Source organism: Erithacus rubecula, assembly GCF_903797595.1.
Source record: "Erithacus rubecula genome assembly, chromosome: 3".
NCBI lineage: Eukaryota > Metazoa > Chordata > Aves > Passeriformes > Muscicapidae > Erithacus > Erithacus rubecula.
This window is the reverse complement of record NC_136689.1, coordinates 73,216,548-73,243,646: the sequence shown is the minus strand read 5'-3', so window position 1 is coordinate 73,243,646 and position 27,099 is coordinate 73,216,548. Positions and strand designations below refer to the sequence as shown.

Sequence of the window (27,099 nt, the reverse complement as noted above, 5' to 3'; positions counted from 1 at the left end):
ACAACAGACCAAAAAAGATGTGTCTTCATTAGCTAAAAACTGACTTGGAATAACCATACCAATCACAGTAATGACTGTGCGTTCTGGGCTTGTGATTTAAGGTTTATATCTTATGTCTTGACATCAGACCAATGTTTGTTGCTAAGAATCAAATATGCTATTACAATAGTCTGAATTAAAATTAGTTGTGAAACACAGACATATCGGCAGTCTCTCTTTTTTGTTTGTTTTTATTGCTGTTGTTTTTGTTTAATTCCAAAGGAAAGAAGGGGGAAATAAGACAAACATATGAAGACAAAAAAGTATATAACTACAGCAAAGGCTTGATGGTAAAAGCAATGAGCAAAGGGAGCTACTGCCAGTTGAAGATTTGTCCCACCAGAAACAGGTACACATTTACAATATATTATACTACTTGACTTTATCATTTGAACTTTCAAAGAAATAGTAAACAATTACCTTTCCCACATACTGAGGTTCAGAGCCCATGTACTCCTCCAGCACAAAAAATTGATTCCACACCCAGCCTCGCTTGACTCGCTGGGCAGATGATCTCCTCTCTGGCACTGGGACAACATTTTCTCTTGGCTGTGCTTCTAAAATCTCTTGTGGTTGTGTATGCAGTGGTGTTAGGAGGCCTCCATCAAACAGGACCCAGAGAAGCAGGGATAAGCAGTTCCTTGTGAGCATTGGCAATGGCTTCCCTACCGCAAGTAATAAAAACTCCAGCACTTAATGCAGAGCAGAGGAATCCAGGTTTGAGGTGTCTGTGGTCTTCACCACTTAGCTTCTGATTTTATTGCAGAAATGCTAATGCAGGCATTAATCCTTCTGATGACAAGGTATTTGCCGCAATAAATTCCATCTATAGGGACCTATAAAAGAGATTTACATGCAACATCAAATTACATAGGATTACACTGAAGCATTCATCAAAATTCTCACACTTAGTTAGTTTCTAGAGACAGAAAAAAAGATTAAGAATCACAATTTAAAGAGATTGCTATTTTCATTATAACACTGAGCTGCTCTAGAACACTGTACAATTATTACAGGAATATCTCATTCTTTCTCTGCTTAGCATTACCTTTGTCTGAGAGAAAGATGTAGCCTTTGCTTTAGGACTAGTTATCAAACAAAACTGTTTCCCATCAGTGATATTAAAAATATTTAATGCAGATTTACAAACAGAGTACTAGAGAATAGAGGACCCACTCTTTCACCCTACTGTCCAGAGCAGGAATCCTTTGCTTATTTTCTTTGCTAGAAAAGTCTCTTGAAGTCTTCTCTACAATGTATTGGTTGACAGCACATAAAAAATAACTGCTTGTAGGACTTAAGATAGATGCATTTTACATTTTAAAAACAAAAATGCAATTTATAGCACTATGGAATTCACCACTTTGTTAGGGTCATATTGTGTCATTGATTTTTAAGCATAGGTTTCTAGGAAATCAATAGAGCTCTGCTTAAAAATCAATGACATGATATGGACCTTAAAAATGGAGAATAATAAAGCACTTAACCATATATATTTTTCATTTTCAAATACTGCCAAAGGTTATATTTTCCTTATGAATACTACTACTATCCATAACAATAAATAACATAGAAATTCTTATTCCTTAGGTACATGCTGAAGTATTTAAATATAAAGGATTTATGATCAGAAACCTGGCAAACTTAAGAACTCTGAAAAAAAGGGAAAATGAAACAAAACCAAGGAGAATAGCTGCACTTCCTATGCTAAAGGGTGAGATTTTTTTGCTCTGATTTGAAAGAGTCTCAATAAGAAATAAAGGTCTCTAATAAAATATGAAGTAAAAAATAAAATGAAAAAAAAAAACTTGTTGAAAGCTATCTACTGAGTGTTTTAATTCTACCTTCAAAAAGGATAAAAGATGAGGAAGGAACTCCCATCTGCTCAAAATCCTTGAAATAAAAGTTTTCCTATGTTCAAAACAATTTTCCAATTTTTCAATTTTTTCTTCTACAGCAAAATATTTTTTTGGCGCAATGGGTAAAAACTTCTGATTTGCACAATCATTTTCAGTCTATGGATTTTATTCCAGCAAAGAAACTTTAAGACACAACCCAACCACAAGAGAGATCAGCATTCAATATATTTGGCATGAATTTATTTTTTAATGAACAGTTCACATGTGATTTTCTGTTTCTCTTTTTAATGCATTCAGTGGTATATAACATCACATTCAGACTGTGTTTATTCATAATTCATTCCAAGATTTCCAAACTTTTTTGCCTCTCCTGATCCAAAGCTGCAGAGTGCATGCCTCCTTTTTATGGCAAAATCGTGGTATCATGAAATGTAGCAAAAAATATAACCAATCAACTCAACATATCTTTTTGAACTGCCCAGACATAGATGAGAGGTGGAAACAAATATCAAAAAAAAAAAAAAAAAAAAGAGGGTGGGATAGTCTGCACTGCTTCAGAAATGCCAAAATCATGTTGTAGTCAATTTAATTGCCACACCACTTCTCTTTGCTGGGAAGACTCTGCACACTGCAGTTCTCCCAGCAGAGCTCTGCCTCCGGCCATGTCTGTCAGTCAGGGAGCTTTTAAAATGTTATACAGCACCAAAAGTAATGCAAAGAGATTGAAAGACTTCAATGAAAGGAGGGCAATTCCCCCTCGGCTGGAAGGTTAGTAACCAAGTGCAAGACTCAGAGCACTTTAACCCCTTCTCCATTGGTCTCGCAGACAGCCTCTCAGAATGCCTGCTGCAGAGTCAGGAAAGAGCAATGCCAGTGCTTGCTTCATTTCCTACAGCTTCAAAAAGATGATGAACGGGAGGGTCAGAGAAAAATGGGAGGCTAATGGATGTTGTACAGGATTGTAACACAGATGGCCTCATCTGCTGAAAAGGAGTTCAATATGATGAATTTCTTTCTTTCTTTTTTTCTTTTTTCTTTCTTTTTTTTTTTTTTTTTTTTAATTTAGAACTCAGAAAAGCAAATAATGAAATAATTGAGAGTCTCATACTGTAATATTTGTTCCATGGGAAACTGAGGGAGAAGATTTTCTCCCGGTAGCTTCTTCTCCCCCATAATTTCATTCCTGGCATTGGAGGTGGCTTGGTCTGATGAAATATATTTTATAACACCACTAGAACTTGTACAGGAATTCAAAGGCATATATATCTATATATATATTTATTTTAGTCTGTGATTATTGTTTTACATTTTCTGTTTAAGCTATTGATGTTAAAACCTGTCTTAGTGCTTTTTTATTTTATTAATTCCTTATATACCTCTGATCAGAAAAACAAATAGGACACTAGATTTAGAAATCCATTCTGAAATCCATTCCTTTCAGGATTTAGAAATCCAATCAGAGCAATTAACCATAAGGAAGGCATTATATTTCCTAATTTTTTATGGTATTATTTCCAGTGATGCTCATAAAGAAATCCAGTGAGATAGTTGTGAACAGACATGCACCCTCATTGCATCTCTTTCCTATATATTACAAAAATACAGATGATCAGATTTTTCTTAGATCTTGGGTTTTTTTCAGTATTAGCTGTAGGTACTAATTTCTTTAAACTGTCTTGTATGGATATTTTAGTGCCATTATGCATGATCTAATTAACCCATACAGAGAGCTACAAAGGGATACCCTGTAAGAATTTAGCTCCACACATGCTTTTATAACATGACATTTATATTTAATTTATATTTACATTTAATTTAATATTTATATTTAAATACATTTATTCATTTCCCCAGTTTGATAAAGGAGGTAAATGACCTAGCAGCAAGCATGGACAGTTTGTTAACACACGATTGTTAAAAAATCGTGATCATATTTACTGTGTCCCCCAAAACTGCAGGCTTAGTAACTCATGAAATTCAAACGATGAATAAAATATCACTACTACAATTATTTATTGGGAATAACAAAATACAGTATAAATGTTGCTTCTGGAAGAATTTTGATTCTGACCATTAATCTAAAGAGTCTGAGCAGAGAAATGCTTTTGGAATACAAAACTAATGCATGCCATTGCTGCTGCAACAACCCTTAATCAATGGGAGTCATGGTACTGCAGACACAAATCACCTCACCAAGCTTGGCAAAGGTTATCCCTTGTAGGATCAACAGCCATCGACCCTCTGCAATCACAAGTATTTACATAAGGCCTCATATAGAGAAGTATTTGAAAAGAAACTCAAAATTATTTTTGATCTTGTCATGGTTTAATCCCAGTCAGCAACTTAGCCCCTCCCAGCTGCTCACTCACTCATGCTCAGTGGGATGAGAGAAAAAATCCAAAAGGTAAAAGTGAAGAATCTCATGGATTGAACTAAAGTCAGTTTAAAAGATAAAGCAAAAGCTGCAAATGCAAGGAAAGGAGAACATGAAGTTCATTTACTCCTTTTCCATTGGCAGGCAGGTTTTCAGTCATCCTCAGGAAAGCAGAGCTCCATAATAGGTAGTGGTGACTTGGGAAGATAAATGCCATCACTCCAAACATTCCAACTTTTCTTCTTCTTCTCCCCTGTCCCCCAACTCTATATGCTGTTCATGAGGCCATAGGTCTAGAATTATGCTTTAGTCAGCTTGGATCAGCTGTCCTGGTTGTTTCCCCTCCAAACTTCTCGTGCACCTGAGGCCTCTTCACTGGTGAGTTGGAGTGAGATAATGCCTTGACTACATAAGCACTGCTCAGCAATAGCTAAAACACTGTTTTCTGGAAAAGTCAAAACACAGCCCCTGTAACACTGTTCATATACTGGCTTATATGAACAAAATTAATTCCATCCCAGCCAAAACCAGTGCAGACCTGTATGATGTATCTACTTGGATCAGACCACAGATGTACTACTGTCACATGCAGACAAGAAGGAAACATTAAAGGTCCATGATGCACTCAAAACTGTCATCAGTCCAGCAAGGCTGGTAATTGAACCAACATAAAATGGAGGGAAATTGCTTACTGACAAAGTGTCCATTATGCACTGATGGTGAGAACATTTCTGCAGCCACCTTAACCATAAATCTATTAGTATAGGGAATGCTCTAGCTCATGGGAAATAAGAGCTAATGTAGAGCAACCATCTTCCTACTGATAAAGAGGTTTGAAAAAGCTTGGTGATACTGTAAGATGGTTGATCATGCTGGCAGGAAAGTCAGATAATATCTATAAGTATGGATATGCTGTAATAGCTGATCATGTAATCTTGTTTATCTGCAATATCTTGGAATAAAAAAATAAGGCAACAGGAAAAACATGTTCATGTTTTGGATACCTATTAAAACTAAATGCTAAAGTGTTTGAGATTATATATCTCTGGTTAAAGAATAGGTAAAAGGATATGGTAAGTCTTTCTCTGAGTTTAAAAAAATCAGTTAGGTAGATATCCTCAAGGTTATTTAATTAAATAAATACCATTGTATTAGACCCAAAATGACCACATTTCTTTGTGAATTTGACTTTCTTGAGCTTCACAACCTATCTAGACACTGGAAATAAAAGTAATTCTTCCTTTTTTCTATCTGTTATTTTTTTTTAGTTACGGTGGAAACTACTTAGTAATATCAAAAGAAGGGTTAGGAGGGAGATTACAAGAAATTACAGCTCTCAAACTAGCAAAGCATTTAACTCTCAATCTGTCCATCCTACAAATCAGAAGACTTTCAACAGATTAAGCAGATCCAACCTCTGCAGCTACTACAACCACTTGACAAGAATAACATCTGGAATCCATGCCAGGTAACTGCCATGGGAAAAACAAAACAATATCAGTGCTTCTACCTGCAGGAGTCTTAACATGATCCAAAACAGTTATTCCTTTATCTCCCTTTGTGTGAGATTCAATAAGCTGTATAAACTGTCCTAGTTTAACATCTGTCAGCAAACAAGCACCATAGAGCTGCTCACTCACTCCCTCAGCCAGGAGGATAGAGGCAAGAGAATTGAAAGAATAAAAGTGGGAAAACATGTGCATTCATATAACAGTTTAATAAATGAAATATCATTAAAGTATTAATAATATTGTTAATAATATTAGTAAAATAACTGAGTGGGAGAAATAAACCCCAAGAAATACAAATTAAAATAATTGGGCAGCAACTGTGAATCAATGTCCCAGGCATCAAGTCTCCAAGCAGCAGCTCCCAACCTTCCCTCTAATTTATTGCTGTGCATGACTTCATATGTTATGGAACATTTCTTTGGTCATTTGGGATCTGCTGTCCTGGCTATGTCCCCTCCCAGATTCCTGTGCATGCCCACATGTGTGCTGGTGGATTGGTGTGAGAAGCAGAAAAGGTCTTGACTCTGTATAAGCACAGATCATCAATCAATAAAATACCCCTGTGTTATCAGTTCTGTTTCCAGAATAAATCAAAAAACACTGCCCAATACCAGCAGCTGTGAAGAGAATTAACTCTGTCCCAGCCAAAACCAGTACAGAAGTCAAGGCTAACTCCCTGGCTGCTCAGATTGAATTGTCAAAAATTTGAAAATCTGAATCTCAGTCCCATTACTTCAGAGATTTTTATATGAAGTTACTGATTAAGAGAGGAAATGGAAACCAAATCACTTAAGCTAAACCCAAATATTCTGTAGATTCATGATGAGAGCATTCTGATTGAATGCAAGAAATGTATGTAGAAGATACATATATAGAAGCTGAATCTTGGTATTTCTGGAAGATACATGTCATCAAACAGACAAAACCAGTACTCTGTAGACTACTAAACAACAAAGAGATGGAAACACATCCCCTGCTAGAAAGTGACTGTAGCTCACTTTTGTTAATTCTATTACAAAAGCTCCCAAATCCTACTATTTCATGTCAAATACTTTGCTTGATATAAAGTTACTAATGATTCGACATGGAAAGAATAATATCAGTATGATTAAGGCTATGATTTTTGGATTTGACTGCCAAAGCCACTTCCTTTCCCTATTCGATTGTTCTCTGCAGAGATGTATTTTGTATACTAGTTAAGAAATCAATTCTGATGTTAGTTGTGCCTACAGAGTGATATCATCTATGAATCTGAACTAGTCTATTGAAGTTTAGCTGGCATAAAAGCAAAGTGAGATGAGAATGATGTCCCCCATATTTGAGTGTCATTGTCCTTTTTAGCGCATTCAGAGGAAGGTCGCCACAAAGATGTAATACAGCACAAAAAACATGTGACATACTCTATCAATACACAGTAAATGTATTTATGAAATGCCTAACATTGGATAGAAGTCTAATTATGTCTGGCATTTCTAAACTTTACAGTAATAAAATTCTTATAACTTCAAAGATGTGATTTAATAATCAGCTTTCTAGCATATAAAAAAGTGGTAACTTTGAGGAGTTTGGTAACATAAAAAAATCAAATGCTACACACTTTCAAAAACAGTGTAGACCTACAATGCTGAGGCTAATAGAAAAACTAATGAAGAAGAGCAAGGTAAAAACATTCTGAGTGAAAAATAGGTAACTGGTTCTATATGCAACTCTATACATATTGTATCAGCTTTCTCATCATTAGAAATACTTACAGGAGATCATTTATGACTGAGCCATCACCCTCTACCTGGGAAATTATCACTTCTAATTCACAAACATACATAAGAATATGAGGGAGATAATGGAAAAAAAAATAAGAGACTAGAACTTTAATTATAAAGTGTAAATACATCAGTAAATGAACAAGTCTCTGTGGTTCATTGAACTCTTGAAAGTTAACTCAGGTAAAATGAAATTTCACTCCAGGTTAATAATTAATGTTTATTTTGCTGAGATTCAGATCCTGGCCAGTATTATTCTGTAAATACATAATGCAACCCTACAGTCTAGTCATAAGTTAAAAGAAAAAAACTGTTTCCAAATAGAAAAAGTTTCCTTTTCAAATATGGCCAGAAGATGAAGCAGTGCTTTCAATTTCATTTTTATTCTGTCTTGTGTCATGTTTGACTCAGAAAAGTACTATGGTGAATCTATCCCTACTTTGTCAATGATCTAGAATCTTTAGTTTTGATAAATTACAAACATTTTCATTTCTGCTATGAATCTATCTATTTCAATGCTACAGCGTGGACAATCAGGAAACAATCCTTCATTCTACTGTCCTTCTACACTTTTTGAATAAACATATGAGTTGGGGGCAAGGAGGGAAAGGCAAATAAAACAAAAAATTTCAACACATTAGCAATACATGTAAAGCAAGAATTGACAAATCTGAGGCTGCAACTCAAACATATTTATAATTTTTTATGTAACACACGATAATGAAATGCATATGAGCATATTTTAATGTGCTCTGTAACATTATTTTCTTAATCCATAGGATATTTCTGTTTTTCTGAACCTGTCAAAAATTCTACCAGATCACAAAAGTAGTTTAGTTAAGATCTCATTATTAAAAGATTTTCTGCTGTTTGTCAGTACCTTATAAGAAACTTCAAACAATTTATTATAGTTTCTTGTATTAGAATGACTCAAAAATATACAAAATTACAAAATTAACTCAAATATAGAAATTCCAAAGTGAGTTCTTGCAGGCATTTGTTTGTGTATTGTATATATAATGGTACAATTATTGCTTAATGTCAACTTGGTGTATAACATTAGACATTTAAAATGGGAAATATAGGTCTTCTCTTGCCAATTATTGTAACTGCTATCAAGCAGATTTAAATGTCCCTGTCTTCACCAACATAATGCTAAAAGGTGTTTAATCCCCAATATCTCTTTCCACAAAAATTATGGAAATAACAGTCCACTTTTAGACTTTCAGTATTCTGAAAGGTTAATAGATTAGTTCTAACAGCACTGAATTATTCAATTTCAGAGGTTGATACCATCCTTGGGAAAACACGACAGACAGCAGCTGTGCCCAACAGGTTTCTAGCCATTAATCTTGTGAATTTTAACATGGTAATCCCAGAGACATCATGATAGTCCCAGAGACAGCAAGAGTGAGGGATAACCCATCAATTTTCTGAACTGTGAGAATATCAGCTCAGACCTCTCACTATTCTGGAGTCACCTACTTTATCCTGGGCTTTATCCCATGCTCAATAAAAACATAACTCGTATGCTTGGTAATTTATCTCTTTTCACAACTCATTTTCACAACTTGTTTTCATCCTACCTCTATTTGTGGTAGGACTATGACTCTTTTCTGATCATCAGTGAACTAAAATGAAATGAAAACAAAACCTTCATGGATTTTAAAATATCAGAAATATCAATGGTAGGGCTTCTATTTTGATTTTTAGAAAGTTTTTTTTGTTCACCCCAGCATTACTGCATAGGAATATAAGGTCATTAGAGCAACTGAGGCAGGCTCTAGTTAGACTGGCAGCTGCTATTTGAACTAGAGAGATCAGCCACCTACAAATAACTTCAGCCAAAGTAATCCTCATTTGCATTTTGTTTTTCAGTCCTCGATGTGTTTTGTGAAGACTCACCAGCTGTGTGTGAATGTCTCTGGTCAAGAAACCTCTCGCTCAAGTAAAACCCTCTACTGCCCAGTTAATGTGGAAACTCCCAAACTAAGTCAGGGATTAAACTCAGAGATGCTGGAAGCACCCAGGAGACACTTTGTCTACCGTTTCTAAAAAAAAAAATAAATAATATTTATGCCTCACTTTCATCTTCATAAATCCTCATGTGTCTTGTGTACAATTGTTCATTTTCGAAATTCAAGAGTAATGAATTGGGTGATTTTATAACAGATGCCTGCTGTGAATTTTAGCAATTATGGCCAAGCACAGACAATAGATGAGGTGGTGCAGGAGGAAATAAAAGACTCATTTCAGTGACACTTACTACTGCATCTCTATCTGTCTTGTTTAGAGAAATAAATGCAAATCTTATTGGTGAAAATAATTTTCTTTTCAGATTCTTTCCTACTTTTCTAAATTTCAAATTAAAAGGACAAGAAAATAATGTATTAGAAAATGGGTCTTGTCATTTGTGTAACATTCACACTCAGCAACATAAATTATTTGAGGCTTCTTCTCACTGATCCATTTTTTTCCCATTTGGTACATATGTGGATCTTTATTAACTGGTATGAATGTATTTTCATAATATCATTCACAAAAGTATCTGCTGTAATTTACTAAACTAAAGGTAAATATTATTTTGTGTCTGTTTTGTTGTTCATACATACATACATAAATGCCCAATCTCACATTTTCACAGAAAATACAGGAAATAGAAAAATTTAAATATGAAATGAAAAATCTCAGCAATCCTTGTAAGCTTACTATTTCAAAACCACTTTTAAAAAAAAAAAAAATTTCCATTAAGGATTATAAGCCATTTTCAGTAAGCACTGATTTAACTTAGAATAGAAACCATTTCATCTTACTCTGCATCATTCTTAACACCCTGCTTTGAATTACTTCAACAATTAAATGAGTATTAATTAAAACAAAGCCCATATTTTCATAAACTATTATAGTCATCATCTTAATTCTTTAGAAAAAGGCAATGGTTACTTTTTCTTTTTTGTTTGCCACTTCAGAGAGATTCTTCCTTTATTTTTGTCTGAGCTCCTTCCATGCTACAGTAAAAATGCAACTGTATAGTGGCTAGGTGGTTTATGATTTATGTAACTTATCTCAAGACCTTTAATGAGCACCTTGTTTATTGCATATATTGCATATTTTATTTTTTTATAATAAACATAAATTTGTCTAGTTATTTCAGTCTGCAAAACTGTGGTCTAGATAGGAAATCGATAATGTCTTAAGGCTAAGCTCAGTGAAATGAAGTGCTGAAATAGTCCTGATGAAATTGCACCTCAGCTGAACTCAGAAAGAACAGCATTATGGCAAGAGGATAATGTCATACCTGCAGTATTATAGATTGCAGCCAATCAATCAGACATATTGTAATCACTAAGAGCACTCTCCTGTTGTACTAAAAAAATACCTTCAGGTCTCAAGGTAGAAAGATTGACACATTTAGTCTGGAGCAACCTAAATCAAATATTTCCCTATGATTAGTGAATTAACCTTACCAGAGGACACAGCCCAGAGACACACATTTTGTCCTGGTATAAATGGAGTTATGGGTCAAAGACTAAGCTGGAAGAAAGGCTAATAATTTGGTGGAAATAAACATGTGTTTCCCTCCACACAACCTCTGATCTGTGGTCATGTGTGACACACTGTATGTCTTCACTAATCGCAGAATCACAGAAACACAGAATGGTGAGTCACAGGAACACAGAATGGTTGAAGTTGGATGGGACTTCTGGAGTTCATCTGGGGTCCAAACCCCCAGCTCAGTCAGGGTCAGGTACAAGAAGCATCTGTAGGTACATAGGCAAAGCAGGCTTCTTCTGCTGATGGAGACTACACAACCCCTCTGGGTGACCTGTTTCAATGGTCTGACAATAATGCAAGTTTTTGATCCACCTCACTGTCTACTTCATCAATTTCTCTATGAGATTGTTTTGCAATCAATGTGAAAAGTTGTTTTAAAGTCAAGGTAAACTACATTCCCTACAGTTCTCTCATCCACCAAGCCAATTGCCTCATTATGGAAAACTAGCAGGTTGATTAAGCATGATTTCTCCTTTGTAAATCCATACTGACTACTTCTTGTCCTTCGTGTGTTTGGAAATGGTTTCCAGGTTTCCAGGGCTTTATTATTTTCCTGAGGACTTAAGTGAGGTTGATGCCTCAGGCCCCATGGATTTATGTATGCACTGATTGCTGAAGTTCTCCCAACCTGGTGCTCCATCACTGACAGCAACTCTTCTTTGTTCTATACAAAGGCAGATGGTACTTCCTGTTTTCCTGGAATTTCAAAGCCTCACCCACAAGCACTATGATCAAGCCTCTTCATGAAGATAGTTTTTGTTGTTTGCACTAGGACAGTAAAGCAAGCAAAAATAAACCCTCTTATTTTTCAAATCCTCTTCTCTTCCCTCTAGGAAAGAAGTCTTTGAAACTCCCAAGGATTTTTAGATAATATTATCATATCACTTTATCACAAACATAATGAACACATTTTTTGGTTTATTAATAAAAAAATATTATTCAGTGACAGAACTGTTACCTGGAAAATTTTCAAATGTAAGTAGAGAAAGGTCAGTTAGTACAGTGCACTTTAAAAAATATATCTGTAAATTAATTTCCTTATATGGCTAATACACTTTACAAATTTGCTCAGCTTCCTGTATTTCTCCAGCAGAAATTGTAAAATTGTTTCTCATCATTTTATGGCAGATCATTCAGATATATAAAGAGAACAATTAATTCATCATAAAATAGAGTATACTTTGCTGAGTATTATAAGATGTTAAAAGCAATTGATGATATACAAGACAGTAAAATCTTATTGTTTGTGAAAATTCCAACTCAAATGCTTTTATGAATTTACCTCACTTTAGCTAAAATTTTCTCTGATGTTAGAGCATTTGAAATTCCTGGGAGGGTTTTATACCCAGGAAGAATCTTATTTTCCATTTCAAAAAGAACAAGAAACAATTATTTGCTTTTACCCCTTTTGATACACATGCACACTTTTATATGGTTTTTTGCATTAAGAGCATTTAAACCCAAACCCCACAACTTAGAAATAGAACAAAGCTGCACTTTTTAGATTATGCCAACCACTATTGGCTTTACTAACCCTTTGTTTTTTCAGATAAAGCATAATGCAGCAAACTTCTGTGACTGAGAATTTTCATTGATTCACCACTTGCAACTCTTCTGTTTCTCAGCATCTGATAAACCACCAGATGGATTTCCACCTATTTACCTGCCAGTTTCGTTCCGGCGAGAGACAGAATTTCAGGTGAGGACGAAAGGAAGAAGGAGACCAGACAGGAGCCCATCAGACACATCTCTCACCTGATGTGTGCGAAGTAGAATCCCTGCTGAGCTGTTCAAAACCTGGGCTAGCACTAAGATCACACTCTTGAGACCCCTAACTATATTTTGATAATGCTGAAGAAAGGAGCTACCCTTCTGCTTGTTCGAGTAAATATCATGAGATTTCTACAGGATTTATTTGTGTGATAATAGGAGGTTCAGTAAAAAACCTACTGTCCCCACAGGAAGCAACAAGGAAAAACAAGGTTTCAAGGCTCAGGTTTGTCATTAGCACAGAATGAGCAACTAATTCTCTAGAATATATGCCCCCCAAAACCATAAAGCATTGTGCCTTCCACAGGCCCTTCGTATCTCAGTAAAAAAAGGCTGTAGTTCTCTGTTACCTGTGTTAGCCATCATTATGGTATTCAAGCATCACTAATTATAATTAAATATTTAACTAGTAAGCATCTGCAGAAATAGTTGGCAGCCTGGCTGGGCAGCAGCACACAATCAGAGCAGAAAAATGGTTGTGATTATTTCTTAATAAGGTAGCTAAAATGGCTCTCAGCTAATCAATGAAAAAGACTGACTTAGCCCTTGTTCAGAAACAAGCTGAATAATAGTTATGCAAAGGAGAGTTTTCAGCCAGGTTACAGAGACTTTAATATTTTGCTATTACTGAGAAATAATCACACTACAGTTACATAAGAAAACCTGCAGATGAAGTTTTTGAGGGAATTGCTAATTGCCCCATAAATCCACAGATGAGTGTCAGCAATTGTGCAAGATCCCAGTTCTCATACTGGCTCAAGTTACAAAAATTAAGAACAAAATACTGCACCAGCTTTCCAGCATGTCAACACATCAATCAAGTGGCCCCTTTATTGTCCACTAATTAATCACCTTCCCTGTCTCACTCTCTTCATTGCTGTTTTTTCTCGCCATGAATTTTAGAAACAGTATTTAAAAGGGGGCAAAGGGAAGAGAGAGGAGATGAAACTGTCATTAAAATGCAACAGCATTTTAAAACAAGACATTAAGTCTGTAGTTAGACACATGAATTAAAGAGGACTGCCTCAGAAGTCGTGTGTGCTGAGTACTTGGAAAACTGGGCAAGCTTTTACATACATATTAGCATAGGGCACAATATATCTTTTCATGATCAGTTTGTATAAGAAGTTGGACTATATGCCATGTTAAAACTCAGAATTTGTTTGCTTGTGTGAGTAATGGAAAAAATTACAGCATCCTTGATGATTTAGTTCACCTGTTTCCTGGTTGATGGGATCTCTGAAACAGAGAGACAAAACTATGTCCAATTTGATTTTGAAGAGCACTAGTTTTTTTCAAAAATTTGCAGAAAATCTTAGACTTTTTAAAATTGTCTTTCATAGTTGACATGCCTTTTAGCCTAAGGGAGGTAAAAAAGTTTCATCTCCCACACCATCCATTTTGTTCTGCAAAGATTAAGCATTTAATCACTTACAGAAAAAGAAAGAAAAAATAATAAAGTAAATTTCTCTTACAGCAAAGCCAAGTATTACAATTTCTCCCAACAAGCTTATTGATTTATTTTTTTTCCCTAGGAAATTACAGGCAAACTCTCAGGTCTCTAAGTTTCTTCAACTTATTTCAAAAATAATATAATTTTTAAGTCATTCTTATGATGCCGAAACAAAGCTTTCATGACAACTGTATTTGCTTTGGTCGTCGGGGCAAAAAATTCAGGACAGAAAATATCCCTTTATTTTGAATTCTATGTGCATATGTATGCATAAATAATAAGACACATGGAGACATATTCCTACATACTTAAGAAAAATGAAAATGTATTCCTTACAGGCATGCCTAAGAGTGGCAAATTCTCAGAAAAACACCAAATATGTTAGCTGCTGAATAACATAAATTAATGTTCCCAATACAGTGTAAGAATCCTTTCCACACCTAGTTTGCCTAAAGAAAAAGCTTTTCTGAAGTACACTGACAATATTATGACTTCTTCAGATTTTTAATGTGCAGTTTCCTTTCCCATACAATATGGGCTCCGACAAAGTTGCTGTTTACCAGTAAAAAAAGAAACTAAGTAGACACTTGGTATGTGGTTCAGTGCTTAGAAGTGAAAATAAGAAAATTATTCTTCTGCTGAAAAAAAAACCCAACCAAATTCAAATATAATGCTTTATCCCAAAGAGTATAATCTTCCTGCACAAAATTCAAATGCATTTTCTATTATTTTGACTGTGTACCAGTGACATTTATTTTTCAAACAGAAAGCACTTACTACAGCACATTTACATTCCATATTGTATTTTTTAATTTTTCTCTTGTCAAAACTGGAACTAATAAAACTAAATAAAATTAAGTCTATTTGTGTCCCAAAAACTTCTTGAGGGCACAGAGGATGGTGTGGGAGAAATACCATGATGAAAATTTAAGACTAAATGGATAAACTGCAAACACAATAGATGCTAGAATACATCTTGCTTTCTTTTAAAGTAAGGAATTAATAAGAGAAATAGTCCTTGTCTACCGAATTCTTACTAAAACACTCAAAAAGTGCAGCACAACTAAGAAGGCCAGAAAACTTTCAAACTGTGAAAAATAGAATTGGACACTTACTGAGGTTTTAAGATTAGAAATTGCAAAAGAAAGCATGACAGAAGCTGAAAAGACAAGTAAGCATTTTAAATGTCTAGTCTTTTCATACACCCTCCCTTGTCATTTGTTTTCTTCTCATACTGCTGTAATTTTCTGTTTTAGATTATAGGAAACAGAGGCAAAATAAAAGACTCATGCACAGACTCAAAAAATATAAGACTTAGATTTAGATTAAGATTATAGTAAGTAGAAAACTTTGTAAGATGAGAAACTCTTTATTTTTCAAACTTTTGGATCTGAATTGTCTTTCCATTGTTTAATGAAAGGTAAATATCCCTAATAACTTACATGAAAATCTTCTATCAGAAATGGTACAATTGGCTAAATTAAGTCAAATCATATGAAACTAAAGAAAAATTATTTTATAAATTAGGAAATATATTTGAAAACTTTTTATTTCATATTTTTCAAAGTAGTTTGAGACATAAAATACCATGTATAATCAAACAATTTTGAAATTAAAATAGTCAATAATTAACAAAGCTTATTGACTTCAAAATTAAAACAAACAAACAAACAAAAACAAAACAGAAAACCCAATTTACTTTAATATAGTAATTTGAAATATCATCTCTTTGTAAATTGCACTTTAATTAAAGAAACAAGCAAATTGAAACACAGATTTCTTCCCTTTTGGAACTATCAGCTTTTTAGGCCAATCCTAATTTAATATCAAGAACAATTGTAAAACAGATTTTGCTTTAAAAGGATTTCCTAAACAGAAAAGATAAGAAAAAAAATAAACCAAAACCACCTGTTTTCCATAAAAGAAGCATTCTAAGGCAAGGCCTCTCATAAAAGCAGTATGTTGTAGTATTGTAGAGCAATTGTTTTCCACTGCCTTTCTATAACAGAAACTCTGCAAATCTATATGAACAAAACCACATTTATTTATGAAATAAACCCAAGTACAGCAGTAGCCCTGCATCCTGAAATCACTGCTCTCATAAATTAAATGGTGTACATTCTGATTGGAGACATCAGTTCTTGGAGGTACAAGCAGAAGAGAAAAAGAGAAAATTGCAGAGAAGGTGCAGTCCTTTAAAGCAGACACAGGAAACTATAAAAATAATTTTCAACATAAAACACAAGTCAGAAGTCTGCCCAGATAGTTTAGCATTTCATATTAGCAGAGGTAAAATATATGTCCCCATGGTCGGCAATGACCTTATGAGTTGGAGAATACAGAAATCCAGCAGTTACAAGCAGAGGAAATTCAGCCACAGAAAGAGCAATGCAAAAGAGGCCACAGGTTTCCTGGAAGCCAGAAGGAAGAGCAAGGACTCAAGTAAAGATTTTGAAGTCAGCCCTTACTTATGTTTGCATGATTGAATATTATAACATAGCAGTTCTAAATAATTCTCCCCATAAAAATGACAGTTTAATTCTATAAAATCAGCATAATTTTCATGTATCAAATGCTAAGTTGTGACAAGAAAGACTGATTTGCATGAATTTCCATCCTTCTGTCAACACAAAATTTCCTGGCAGGCCTGTGCTCTTGCACCTGCTCAAGCTCTCAAGGCTTGTAACCTCTATGGGGTCTTTAAGCTTGATTTCCCTTTCTTCATCCACTTTTATCACTTGTGTTCTCCTCCCATCTTTCCCTATCACATACAGTAACAGAAAGACCTTGATTTGAGTAAAAGACCACAAAATCAAATATGATTTTTCTTTTACCAAACCACTTCTCCCCATACAATGGTGCTTCTGATTTAGGAAAGCAAAATTATAAGGAAAATTAGATTAAACAGATTATATTTCATTCTGTAATAAAACAAAAAAAATAATACCTAAAAGAGCTTAACAAATTTTAATCTTTATTGCATTCAGGTTTGGGGTTTGTTTTTTCTGAATAAATACTAAATACTCTTTTGTCCCACAGGTCTATGTCTTAAGACCAATGTTCTTTAATATCTTCTTGAGTGACATGGACAGTAAGATCAAATGCACCCTCAGCAACCTTGCAGATGAAACCAGGCTGAGTGATGCAGTTGACACACCTAAAGGATGGGATGCCATCCAGAGGAACGTGACCTAACTTGAGAACTGTGATGACCAGAAATAATATCGTCGCTTTAATGAAGGGATGGGACTACCATTGTACGAAAAATGATTTATTACTCAGATATAAATCAACCTTAAAGATTGTGAGATATCAGAGGAGCAAGAAGTCAGCCACAGCTCAAAGTAGTCACAAGTTGCTTTGTTACAAGCCAATATACAACATTCTAATCCAATGGAAAGTTGCTACTAAGATTATTTTGGTTTTCTATCCTATCACTTTTATTTAATTCTGCTGCACTGAGTATACTTTTATCCAATGAGCTATTATTACACATACACACATATACTTCTATTATAACAGTTAAACTCTTAGCTTACCCTAAACAATTACATTACTACACTACAAAATTCTTCACCATCTTATCCAATTAAGCTTCTTAAATCATATTCTTACTTGTAACAATAGAAACATAATTTTATAATTTTCTGTCTGTGCACTTTTATTTTTACATCAATCCTAGCTTCTTCCAAGGCTGGAAATCAATCCCTTCAGTATCTGTGGAAGTTTCTGTCTTTCCATTTACTACATCTCCCCTCTCTCTCTGCACCAAAAAAATTCCATTAATAGATTTATCAATCATCCGCTGCATACACTAAAGCCAACAAGGCACCATTATTAGCACTACTACTATAATGACTAAAATGTATAAACACTTTGTACGACACTATTTTAACCATGGCATTAAATCCATCTACTAAAAGAATCATCCAGCCAAGTTCCATAATATACTCTTATTTTTGATACATTCTTTGAGTTGTTGCTTTTATGAATTGACTGAGTGATCAAATAATCATAGAACACATCCCTTCAAAATCTTCACATCCATGTCCATGTGCTAACAAAAGAAAATCTATTGCTGCCCTGTTTTGTAAGGTTGCATGCCTAACACTTTTGACATCTGCTGAAAAGCCACTTAATGCAAGTGACCTAGCATCAGATTGTTTACTCAGCCAACATCCCAATCGATCTAACTGCTTTAATGCTACAGTTGGGGCAACAGGTGATACAAGAAGTGATGCTGCAAACCTTTTTCCAAAGCCCCAAGGTTCAAAATTATCCTTATACTCTGGTTCATATTGATGGATAAATGACCTTTTACCTTTATGTGTCATATTGACAATCATTTCCATACTAGGAGTTAACAATGTAAACTTTCCTAAACTACATGGACTGCCTTTAATGTTTGATGGAATAGCAGGCCATGTTCTTTCTCCACAAACAAAAAATATCCCTTGTAGTAATTGAAGAGGAATAAAGCTGAGTGTAGATGCAACTACAGAAGTGTCATTACACCAAAAGGTTTGGTTCTAATATATAGGATGATGTAAAGAAACATCTCTTGCTACTGATCAAGTTTTTTCCTGAGTAATAGATCTTAACAGAAAAGTTTACTTTTGCAGAACCAGGGAGCTCTTATTCCTGAGGTTCAGCAGGTGCTTTAGGAAGATGAGGAGTCCACCATTTCAGTGTACTAATTGGAGTCCAATAATTCCACTCATTTGGCCCAGCAAAGATGCCTCATATGTCCTGTTGATTTTTCCTGGTATGGACCAAGTCTTCACAGGTACACTGACTAAGAAGTGGAAAATGGATTTTCTGGAGTAGTCATAGATAAACACGCAATATCTAAACCTGAAACATTAGCTAAAGTCACACAAACATTTGTGCTAGGCTGGCTAACTGAAAAAGCTACACTACCAAAAATGAAAAAGAAAAAAGTTTCTGTCTTTCCACTTCCTACAGAGAAACTCATGAGGTTCAACAAGGCCAAGTGCAAGGTGCTGCAGCTGGGTCAGGGCAAACCCAGAAATGACTAAAAAGTAACTCATTTAAAGCAGGCCTACAGAGAAGGACTTAGAGGTTCTTGTGGACAAAAAGATGGACATGAGCCAATAATGTGTGCTTCCAGCCTAGAATGCCAATCATAACCTGCAGCAAGGCAAGGGAGGTGATTCTTCCTCTCTGCTCTGCTCTGGTGAGACCACAGCTGGAGTGCTGCATCCAGCTCTGGGGTCCCCAGCACAAGGACAGGATTGACAGATCAGTTAGAATGAGAGTGAAGTTGGTCAGAAGGCTGGAGCCTCTCTCCTATGAAGACAGACCTAGTGAGCTGGAATTGTTCAGACTGGAGGAGAGAACACTCCAGAGACACTTTACTAACAGCCCTTCAATATTTAAAGGGACCTTATAGGAAAGATCTAGAGCAAATTTTTTACTTTGGCAGACAAGGGGGAAGGATTTTAAGGTAAAAGAGGGGAGGATTAGATTGGATGTCACGAAGAATTTCTTTACTCAAAGGGTCATGAGGCAGTAGCAGAGGTTGCCTAGAGAAGTTATGCATGCCCCATTCCAGGAATTATTCAAGGCCAGGCTGGACAGGTTGATCTAGTGGCACATGTCCAGGGCTATGAATCAGATGATTTTTCATCTTCCTTCCATCCCACAACATTCCGTGATGTTTAGAGTGTCAACACTCTATGATGCTATGAGTCTATGAATAATTTTGGAAGAAAAAGGGGAAGAAAAAGGGTTTATATTTATTTATAAAATAAATTTTATGTTTAAATGATCAGATCAAATGTATGAAAATATTTTAAGGTCCATTACACCTATTCATATATGTATATAAATTGCTCTTTAGAATAAGGTGATGCAGTCAAATTTTAACTGAGTTAGCAGATTGCTTTCCATTTCTATCTAGAGTCCATCCATAATTTCACAGATTCCATGACAACCCTTTATTTTCCATTTTATTCAATTAAACATTATCTGCTTGCACATATGATATTTTTTAAGATTAGGATTTGCTTCCTTATTTCAAGCTGAAAGATTTTACATTGGGATGAAAAAACGAGACTGTTCCAGAGCAGAATACATCCTAAGCTATTTTTCATTCCTGACAGACTTATTTGACCAAATAAATTTGGTAGAGGGTTGGGGTGTTTGTTTGTTTGGTTTGGTTTGGTTTTGTTGTTTATTTGTTTTGTTTTGTTGTTTGTTTTTTGTTTTGTTTTGTTTTGTTTTTTTAATCACAAAAGTAACAACACACCTGTAAGAATGTTTAGCATTTCAAGGCTGCATAAATTGGAGGTTCCTTAGCAAATCTGCTCTTGGCCTCATTTAGTTTTCACAAACTGAAGCTTGGCAGGATACTTGCACATCATCTTTATTCAATAGACAAAGACAGGCTTCTTGAGCATGGTCTAGGATGAAAAGCATGATCACTTAGCCTGACACTGCTTACACTTGCTCATTCTGATTGCAACAATAGAGCAGATTTGCCCTCTTGAATAGAAACAGCTTAAACAAGTTCTTCACTCTATTTCAGTTTCACTTACCGTATAAAATCTAAGGTTAAAGATGTGATTGGACATTATTATATTGACATTCAGGGGCTTTTGCTATCTACAAAAATATGCATGAAAATTCTAGTAACTATTCACACCTTCAAGTCCTCACAGCTAAACATTTTGACAGATTAATAAAAAATTACTATTGCTTTATAATACTGTTGGTACTCTGAATTGTTTAAGCCAGTCTGAAAAGAATTAAAAAGTAATTTCTTCACAGTATGTCATCTGTGGTTTATTTAATTTTGAGGGCATCCTTTGGCATCTGTATGCCTACTGGGATTCTGAAATTTTCTGTAAAATCATTTTACTACAAAAAACTACTCACTTGGATACAAACAGCTTGCCATCAAGCTGACAGCAGACTTTTAGTCACAATTCTCGCTACGTCTATTTCCAACTTTTTCAGGAGGAAAAATTCAACTCTTTAATGGGTTGCATGAGAACAATTACTGTTTTGAGACCCTGGGTGGGATAGTCAGCTCTTTTCCTTAGGAGGAGGGAAGGGTACATGTGATTACTATATGTCACCCCAGAGAGCTGGTCTGAGCCTTGTGTCACTTTGCAATTCCATGAACATAAGCCTGACAGGACACTTAACCATCACCATCAATAATCTGAGAAAGCCAGGCTCCTGGATGAAGAACAAGATTAAAGATGGTTACTGAGTTCCACGTGAGTTATTAGCTGTTAGCCTGATGTAAACATGACTAACGGATAATGGAATTAGCTTGGCTGAGCAGAAATCACCCAGAGGATCTGAACACTTTCTCTTCCACCCTAAAATATTTCATAGAGCAAGAAAAAGGCTAAGGAAAGTCTATGTGTCACTTTAACAGCCTAGGTGGGTTATGACGTTGCTTGAAACAGAATCCTTTCAAGGAGACAGATGTGCTTTTTGCCTTTGCAAAACAACTTGGAGCTTGGAAGAAAATAAGATTAATAGAAAATTATTATTTTGCTGTTTTTTTCTGATGCATTGTTGTCTTTATTCTATTATTATTATTATTTTGGAAACACTATTTAACTCTATAAACAGCCACAGACTTGACACTTCATCGTTAAACAAGCACAAAGCAGGCTGAATTTGGGATGCAGCAAACTTTCATGCAGGAGTCAACAAGCCGTTTTCTCCTAATCCATGATCAGATCTTAAAAATAAAAAGGATAAAAGATTCTGCATTTCAAATACACAGATAGGCACCTAGACAAGCACTAAGGTAAGCAAGGCATTGTTGCAAATTTTATCAATGCAACTGACATAAAAATATGTTTAGGGTTATTAAAAGCCTAAAAACACTCAGCTGAAAAATCTAGCATTCACACATGCTGCAAGAACATTCGCCCCCCACACCCCCTCCCCCCCCCCCAAAAAAAACCCAAAAAAAACAAACCAAACCAAAAAAAACCCCCAACAAACAAACAAACAAACAAACAAACAAAAAAAAAAAAACCCCAGAAAACAAAAAAAAAACCTGAAAAACTAAAATCCAAATCTAAGCAAGAGGGAAGAAAAAAAAAAAAAAAAAAAAAAAAGGAAAGACAAACATAATGAGAAAGAACAGAGAGGACTGGGTGTTAGTGAAAAGTCTAAATGTTTTTACATCCACATAAGGCATGAAGTCAACAACATGTCAGATTATAATTAATTTCTCAGAGTCTTCTGGCTCCCTTTTATTTTTGCTAAGGGTCATCAGGGAAAAAAAGAAAACAAGAGAGGCAAAAGTATTGTGAAAATGATGCTTGAAAAAGTTCAGCAAATAATTTCCCACTTTTCTTTCTACTTTTGTCAAATGCATTTTAGAGCAATGATATAGATGGCAAAACAAACCTTTGTGCTCACAGGACCTGCAGGCATTTTTGAATGGCATTTCAGAAGAAGAAAATGTGGCTTGCAGGGAAGATAAAAAAAATAAAAATCAGTGTATATCAGTTCCACCTGAAATGAACTCAAGTCCCTAATGTTCTGAAAAACTGATGCTTGATTTTCCTCATACTTATACAACAAAGATTGTAAAAAACATTAAACACACCCAATGGTGCAAATTTCAGTAATTTTATCATGAATTTGGGGAAAATTTACTTCTAGGACATATTGCAGTTGCAATTCTGGAAATGCTTCTTACAAAGCCTAAATTTCCTGTGACTCCTTTTTCTGCATATGGCCACTGTAGATAACATTTTAGGACAGTCAGTGTTCCTTCTATTCAGAACAGCTGCAAAGCACAGTGGGATGTGAGCTCACATTGCCCTGGGTAAACAGCATGACTTTCCTTTGGTCATTATGGACTATTTTTCCTGGTGGTGCTTTTGGTTCTGCTCGTTTGTTTGTTCAAAAGCATGTGTTCACTTACTCCACAAAATTATTTTTCAGCTATGAAAAAAGGAAGAAGCTGAAACATTGGAAGCCATCTTTTCTGAGCTTTAGAATCAACCAGGCAAAATGCAAGAAAAAAGAGAGAAGGGAAGAAGGGAGTGAGAAAAGGTAAAAATGTTCTTCTGCTAAAACCCCTTGTCAATAACAAGGTAATAAAAACTTCATTCTTTGACCTTCATTCTCTGCATCCACTACAAGCAAAATAAAGGAGAATTTTTCTGCTATCTTTTTGCAGTTGAAGAAACAAAATTTGATAACACTACATTCAGTTTTGCATTAGAAGGAGATGTATGTAAATGTTAAACGTTTCACATGTTGAGTTTGCTAATCTTTCTTTTCTGTGTGGTATGATATCTTTCCATACATCTCCTCAAAATGCTGTTCTTTAAAAACAGGTCAACATCATTTGTCATATAATTTTTTTTGGCAGAGCCTCCATTATAAAGGAAATGCATCTAGCACACTTAACACACACCTTCAGAACATACTGGCACAGGTGAAATTCTACTTTAAGATTTACATCTACAATGTTAATATGTATCTTTCTGCCATTTTCCTTAATTTTAATCCTGAATGTTTAAAAAAAAGAAAACAACACAAATTGAAAAACTTGTTCTTGCAACCTTATTGCAAGAAAACCAAGAAAAATATACATTACAATGCAACAAATATTTGTTTTCAATTTTTTTCCATCCTGTTTGGGAAGAAAATAAAATATCTCACAAATAAAACACGTACTTTTGGGGAACTTAGAAATAATAAAAAGTTTATAATATAGCACTATGATTATTTATAGCACAATTTGATGGTAGTGAACAAAAAGTACAGAAAGTCTTGTAAATATTAAAGAAAAAGTGCATTTACTGCATAAGACATTGCTTTCATAATCTTCTAAAGACCCAAAACACTAAATAGTGATACAAGTAAAAATGAATATACACTTCATATACTAGGACTGTTCATTTATACATCCATTATATATCATATAAATAAATGCTTCAGAGTGTCACACATTACTTTCTAGGCACTAATAAATAAAACACCTTGATAGATCCTCACAGAATATGAATACCATCAACTGTATTTCATAAAGAGGGAATTGAATATAGAGAAAAGGGATCTGAAAAAGTCCACTGAGGCAAGCAGAGCTAGGATTTGAACTAAATCCAGCCATGTGTCTTCAATACTGGCTTAGTTCTTCTTGGCTATAAGTGATAGATTGAAATGCCAAATGGTTCTTATCTAAAAGGTTGTGCCACTTTTAAAAACTGCATTCTGAGAATACAAAATAATTGAATAGATTTCTGTGTTGTTTAAAAGCTACATCACCTGGCACAGCAAGTGCTTCCCTCAGCTTCCAAGATTACTCTTTTAAGAATGACTTGTTGATGCCTTCATGTTGCAGCAAGTCACACAGAGCGTGCAGCATGCATTTGGTTTTATGATCTGTCACACATGTTTGCTTGAAATGCCCAGTTACACAAAAAGAGAGTGTCCAAAACACAACCAGTTTCATGAGAACATAAATCAATGAGTTTTTAATGAAGAAAATCCATTAAGAAGGAAAAAAAAAAAAAAAAGGAAAAGAAAAAAAAAGAAAAGAAAAAAAAAGAAAAAGAGAAAAGAAAAGAAAAGAAAAAAAAAGAAAAGAAAAGAAAAGAAAAGAAAAGAAAAGAAAAGAAAAGAAAAGAAAAGAAAAGAAAAGAAAAGAAAAGAAAAGAAAAGAAAAGAAAAGAAAAGAAAAGAAAAGAAAAGAAAAGAAAAGAAAAAAAGAAAAGAAAAGCTATACTCCGTCACAACTTTTCAGGTTGATTTCAATCTTTCAATCTTTGGAAAACATACACCAATTTATTTGCCAAGTTATAAATTGTGGCTGATCTTAATTATGTAGAGCTCAAAGGAAAGTTATTCTGTGTTGAAAAGAATAAGAAACTTGATTACTCAAGTGCACTGTCTCATGAATACTATCGAACCCCCTCCTACAGAGCAAAGTGAATATTCTCTGTAAAACCTTTGTTTATAACAATTACATCTTAATAGAGCTGTATGCAATTTTCTGCTTTTGCTTGATATATGCTACTCTTTCGCTGTACAGCACCTTGCTGAAATGTACAATTATTTTCAAGATGAATTTATATTTTTACTGTTACTTATTCATGATAGTAAGCACCAATTAGAATTTGGATTGTACGTGTTGATCAAAATTTGATTTTTTTATTCAATTCACAAACTACACTTAAGCTTAAACTGACCTTATAATCTGCTTATTGTAACTACCAATAACTTGGTGATCACTGGGATGTGTACACAGCTGAAAGAAAAAACAAAATCATTTGTAGGAACCAAAGTAGGTTTCTTGGTTTTCACAACTACTATTCTGCTCTTTAAAGTGCCTAATCTATGGAGATGAAATGAAAACTCACATTTCTGGATGCTCCAAACCCTGCTGGAGATATAATATTTAGGTTCCTCCTATTATTATGTTGATAATATCTTAGTGGTAATCAGTTATCAACACATTTTAAAATCACCTTAACTGAATACAAGTTTAAATAAAATGCATATTTCCCTTTTATAAGTTTGTTCTGGTTTTTTTTTCTCTCTTTGACTCTATTACTTTTAATGTGCTCACAAGAGTAACTTGGTCTATTTAACTAAGGTTAAAAAGAATGTTCTTTCTTCTCTCAAAACCTGATATAGCTCTTGCAAGTAAGATGGCAGAATCATTTATAAACTTTTCCTTACTTTATATCCCAGAAAACACTGCCTCCACCAAAAATCATCATATTTTGGCAAAATGTAGCCATGAACATGTAGCCATGTTCTCCCATCAAATCTCCCAATGCACCCAGGCAGCACCAGCATTTTGCTTGGAAAATTACTATATCAAGTACATAGAGAGAAAAATCAGTTGACTCTGCTTTTTTGCATAAAATAAGTACTTTTCTGTGTCCTTAGATATGTGTGTTTGTTATATCCTGTGCTTGACTGACCAATAAACACTATTTTACTCAAAGAGAACAGCCATCTCCTCTCTTCCACTGGTGAACCACTGATACATTTTATTGTGTTACAATCAATAAATACTTCTAATTCGGTATTTTTTCCTCTATATTAAAACACATAACTGACAAACATTTTGATGTTGTACAGATATGTACCTCATTACTATTATTAAGACAAAACATGGTGGGAAATAGTCATTTTCTGGTGACTGATCTTCAGTGTCCTTTTCTAAGCTATTTTCAACAACTTCTCATGACTAAAACTTTACGAAAACTTTACAATGATGAGCAGACCAGAATATTTTGCCTCCATTTATGTATGCTGCAGATCACCGTAACTTTATTTTTTGCATGAATCATGCTGATTACTGACTCCAGCGGAAGCCTACTGACAATTTTTAATTTTTTATAAAAGATCTTTAATACTTCTTTGCAACAAATCTTAAGCTGAAGTGTCAAACAGTTTTTTTCTAAGGGGACTAAAAGGAAAATATCACAGTAACAGTGAAGTTTGTGCTGGTTTTGACTGGGGTGAAGTAGTTTTTTTCCACAGTATCTAGTATGGGACTAGTGTTGATAACTCAGAGATGTCCTGGCTGCTGCTGATCTGTGCTCAGAGTCAAGGCCTTTTCCTCCTAACACACCACCTCAACAGCAGATAAGTGGGAGTGCACAAGAATTTAAGCGTGGAAACAGCCAAGACAGCTGATTCCAACTGACCAAAAGGATGTTTCAGACCATATGGCATCCTGATCAGAAATAAATTAAGGGGGAAGTTGGCCACAGCGCTGCTGCTCAGAGACTGGGTGAGCATTGGTCAGTTG

At 34.8% G+C, this 27,099-nt stretch overlaps 1 protein-coding gene across 1 annotated transcript in view; it reads right to left on the bottom strand.

Moving 5' to 3' along the window:
• Positions 1-27,099, bottom strand: part of CDH12 (cadherin 12) — a 526,003-nt gene that overhangs the window by 152,981 nt on the left and 345,923 nt on the right. The window contains exon 3 of the mRNA XM_079302853.1: positions 460-875. Coding sequence (XP_079158979.1) covers positions 460-690 — 231 coding nt within the window. The 5' untranslated portion in view covers positions 691-875. The remainder of the gene's footprint in view (positions 1-459; positions 876-27,099) is intronic.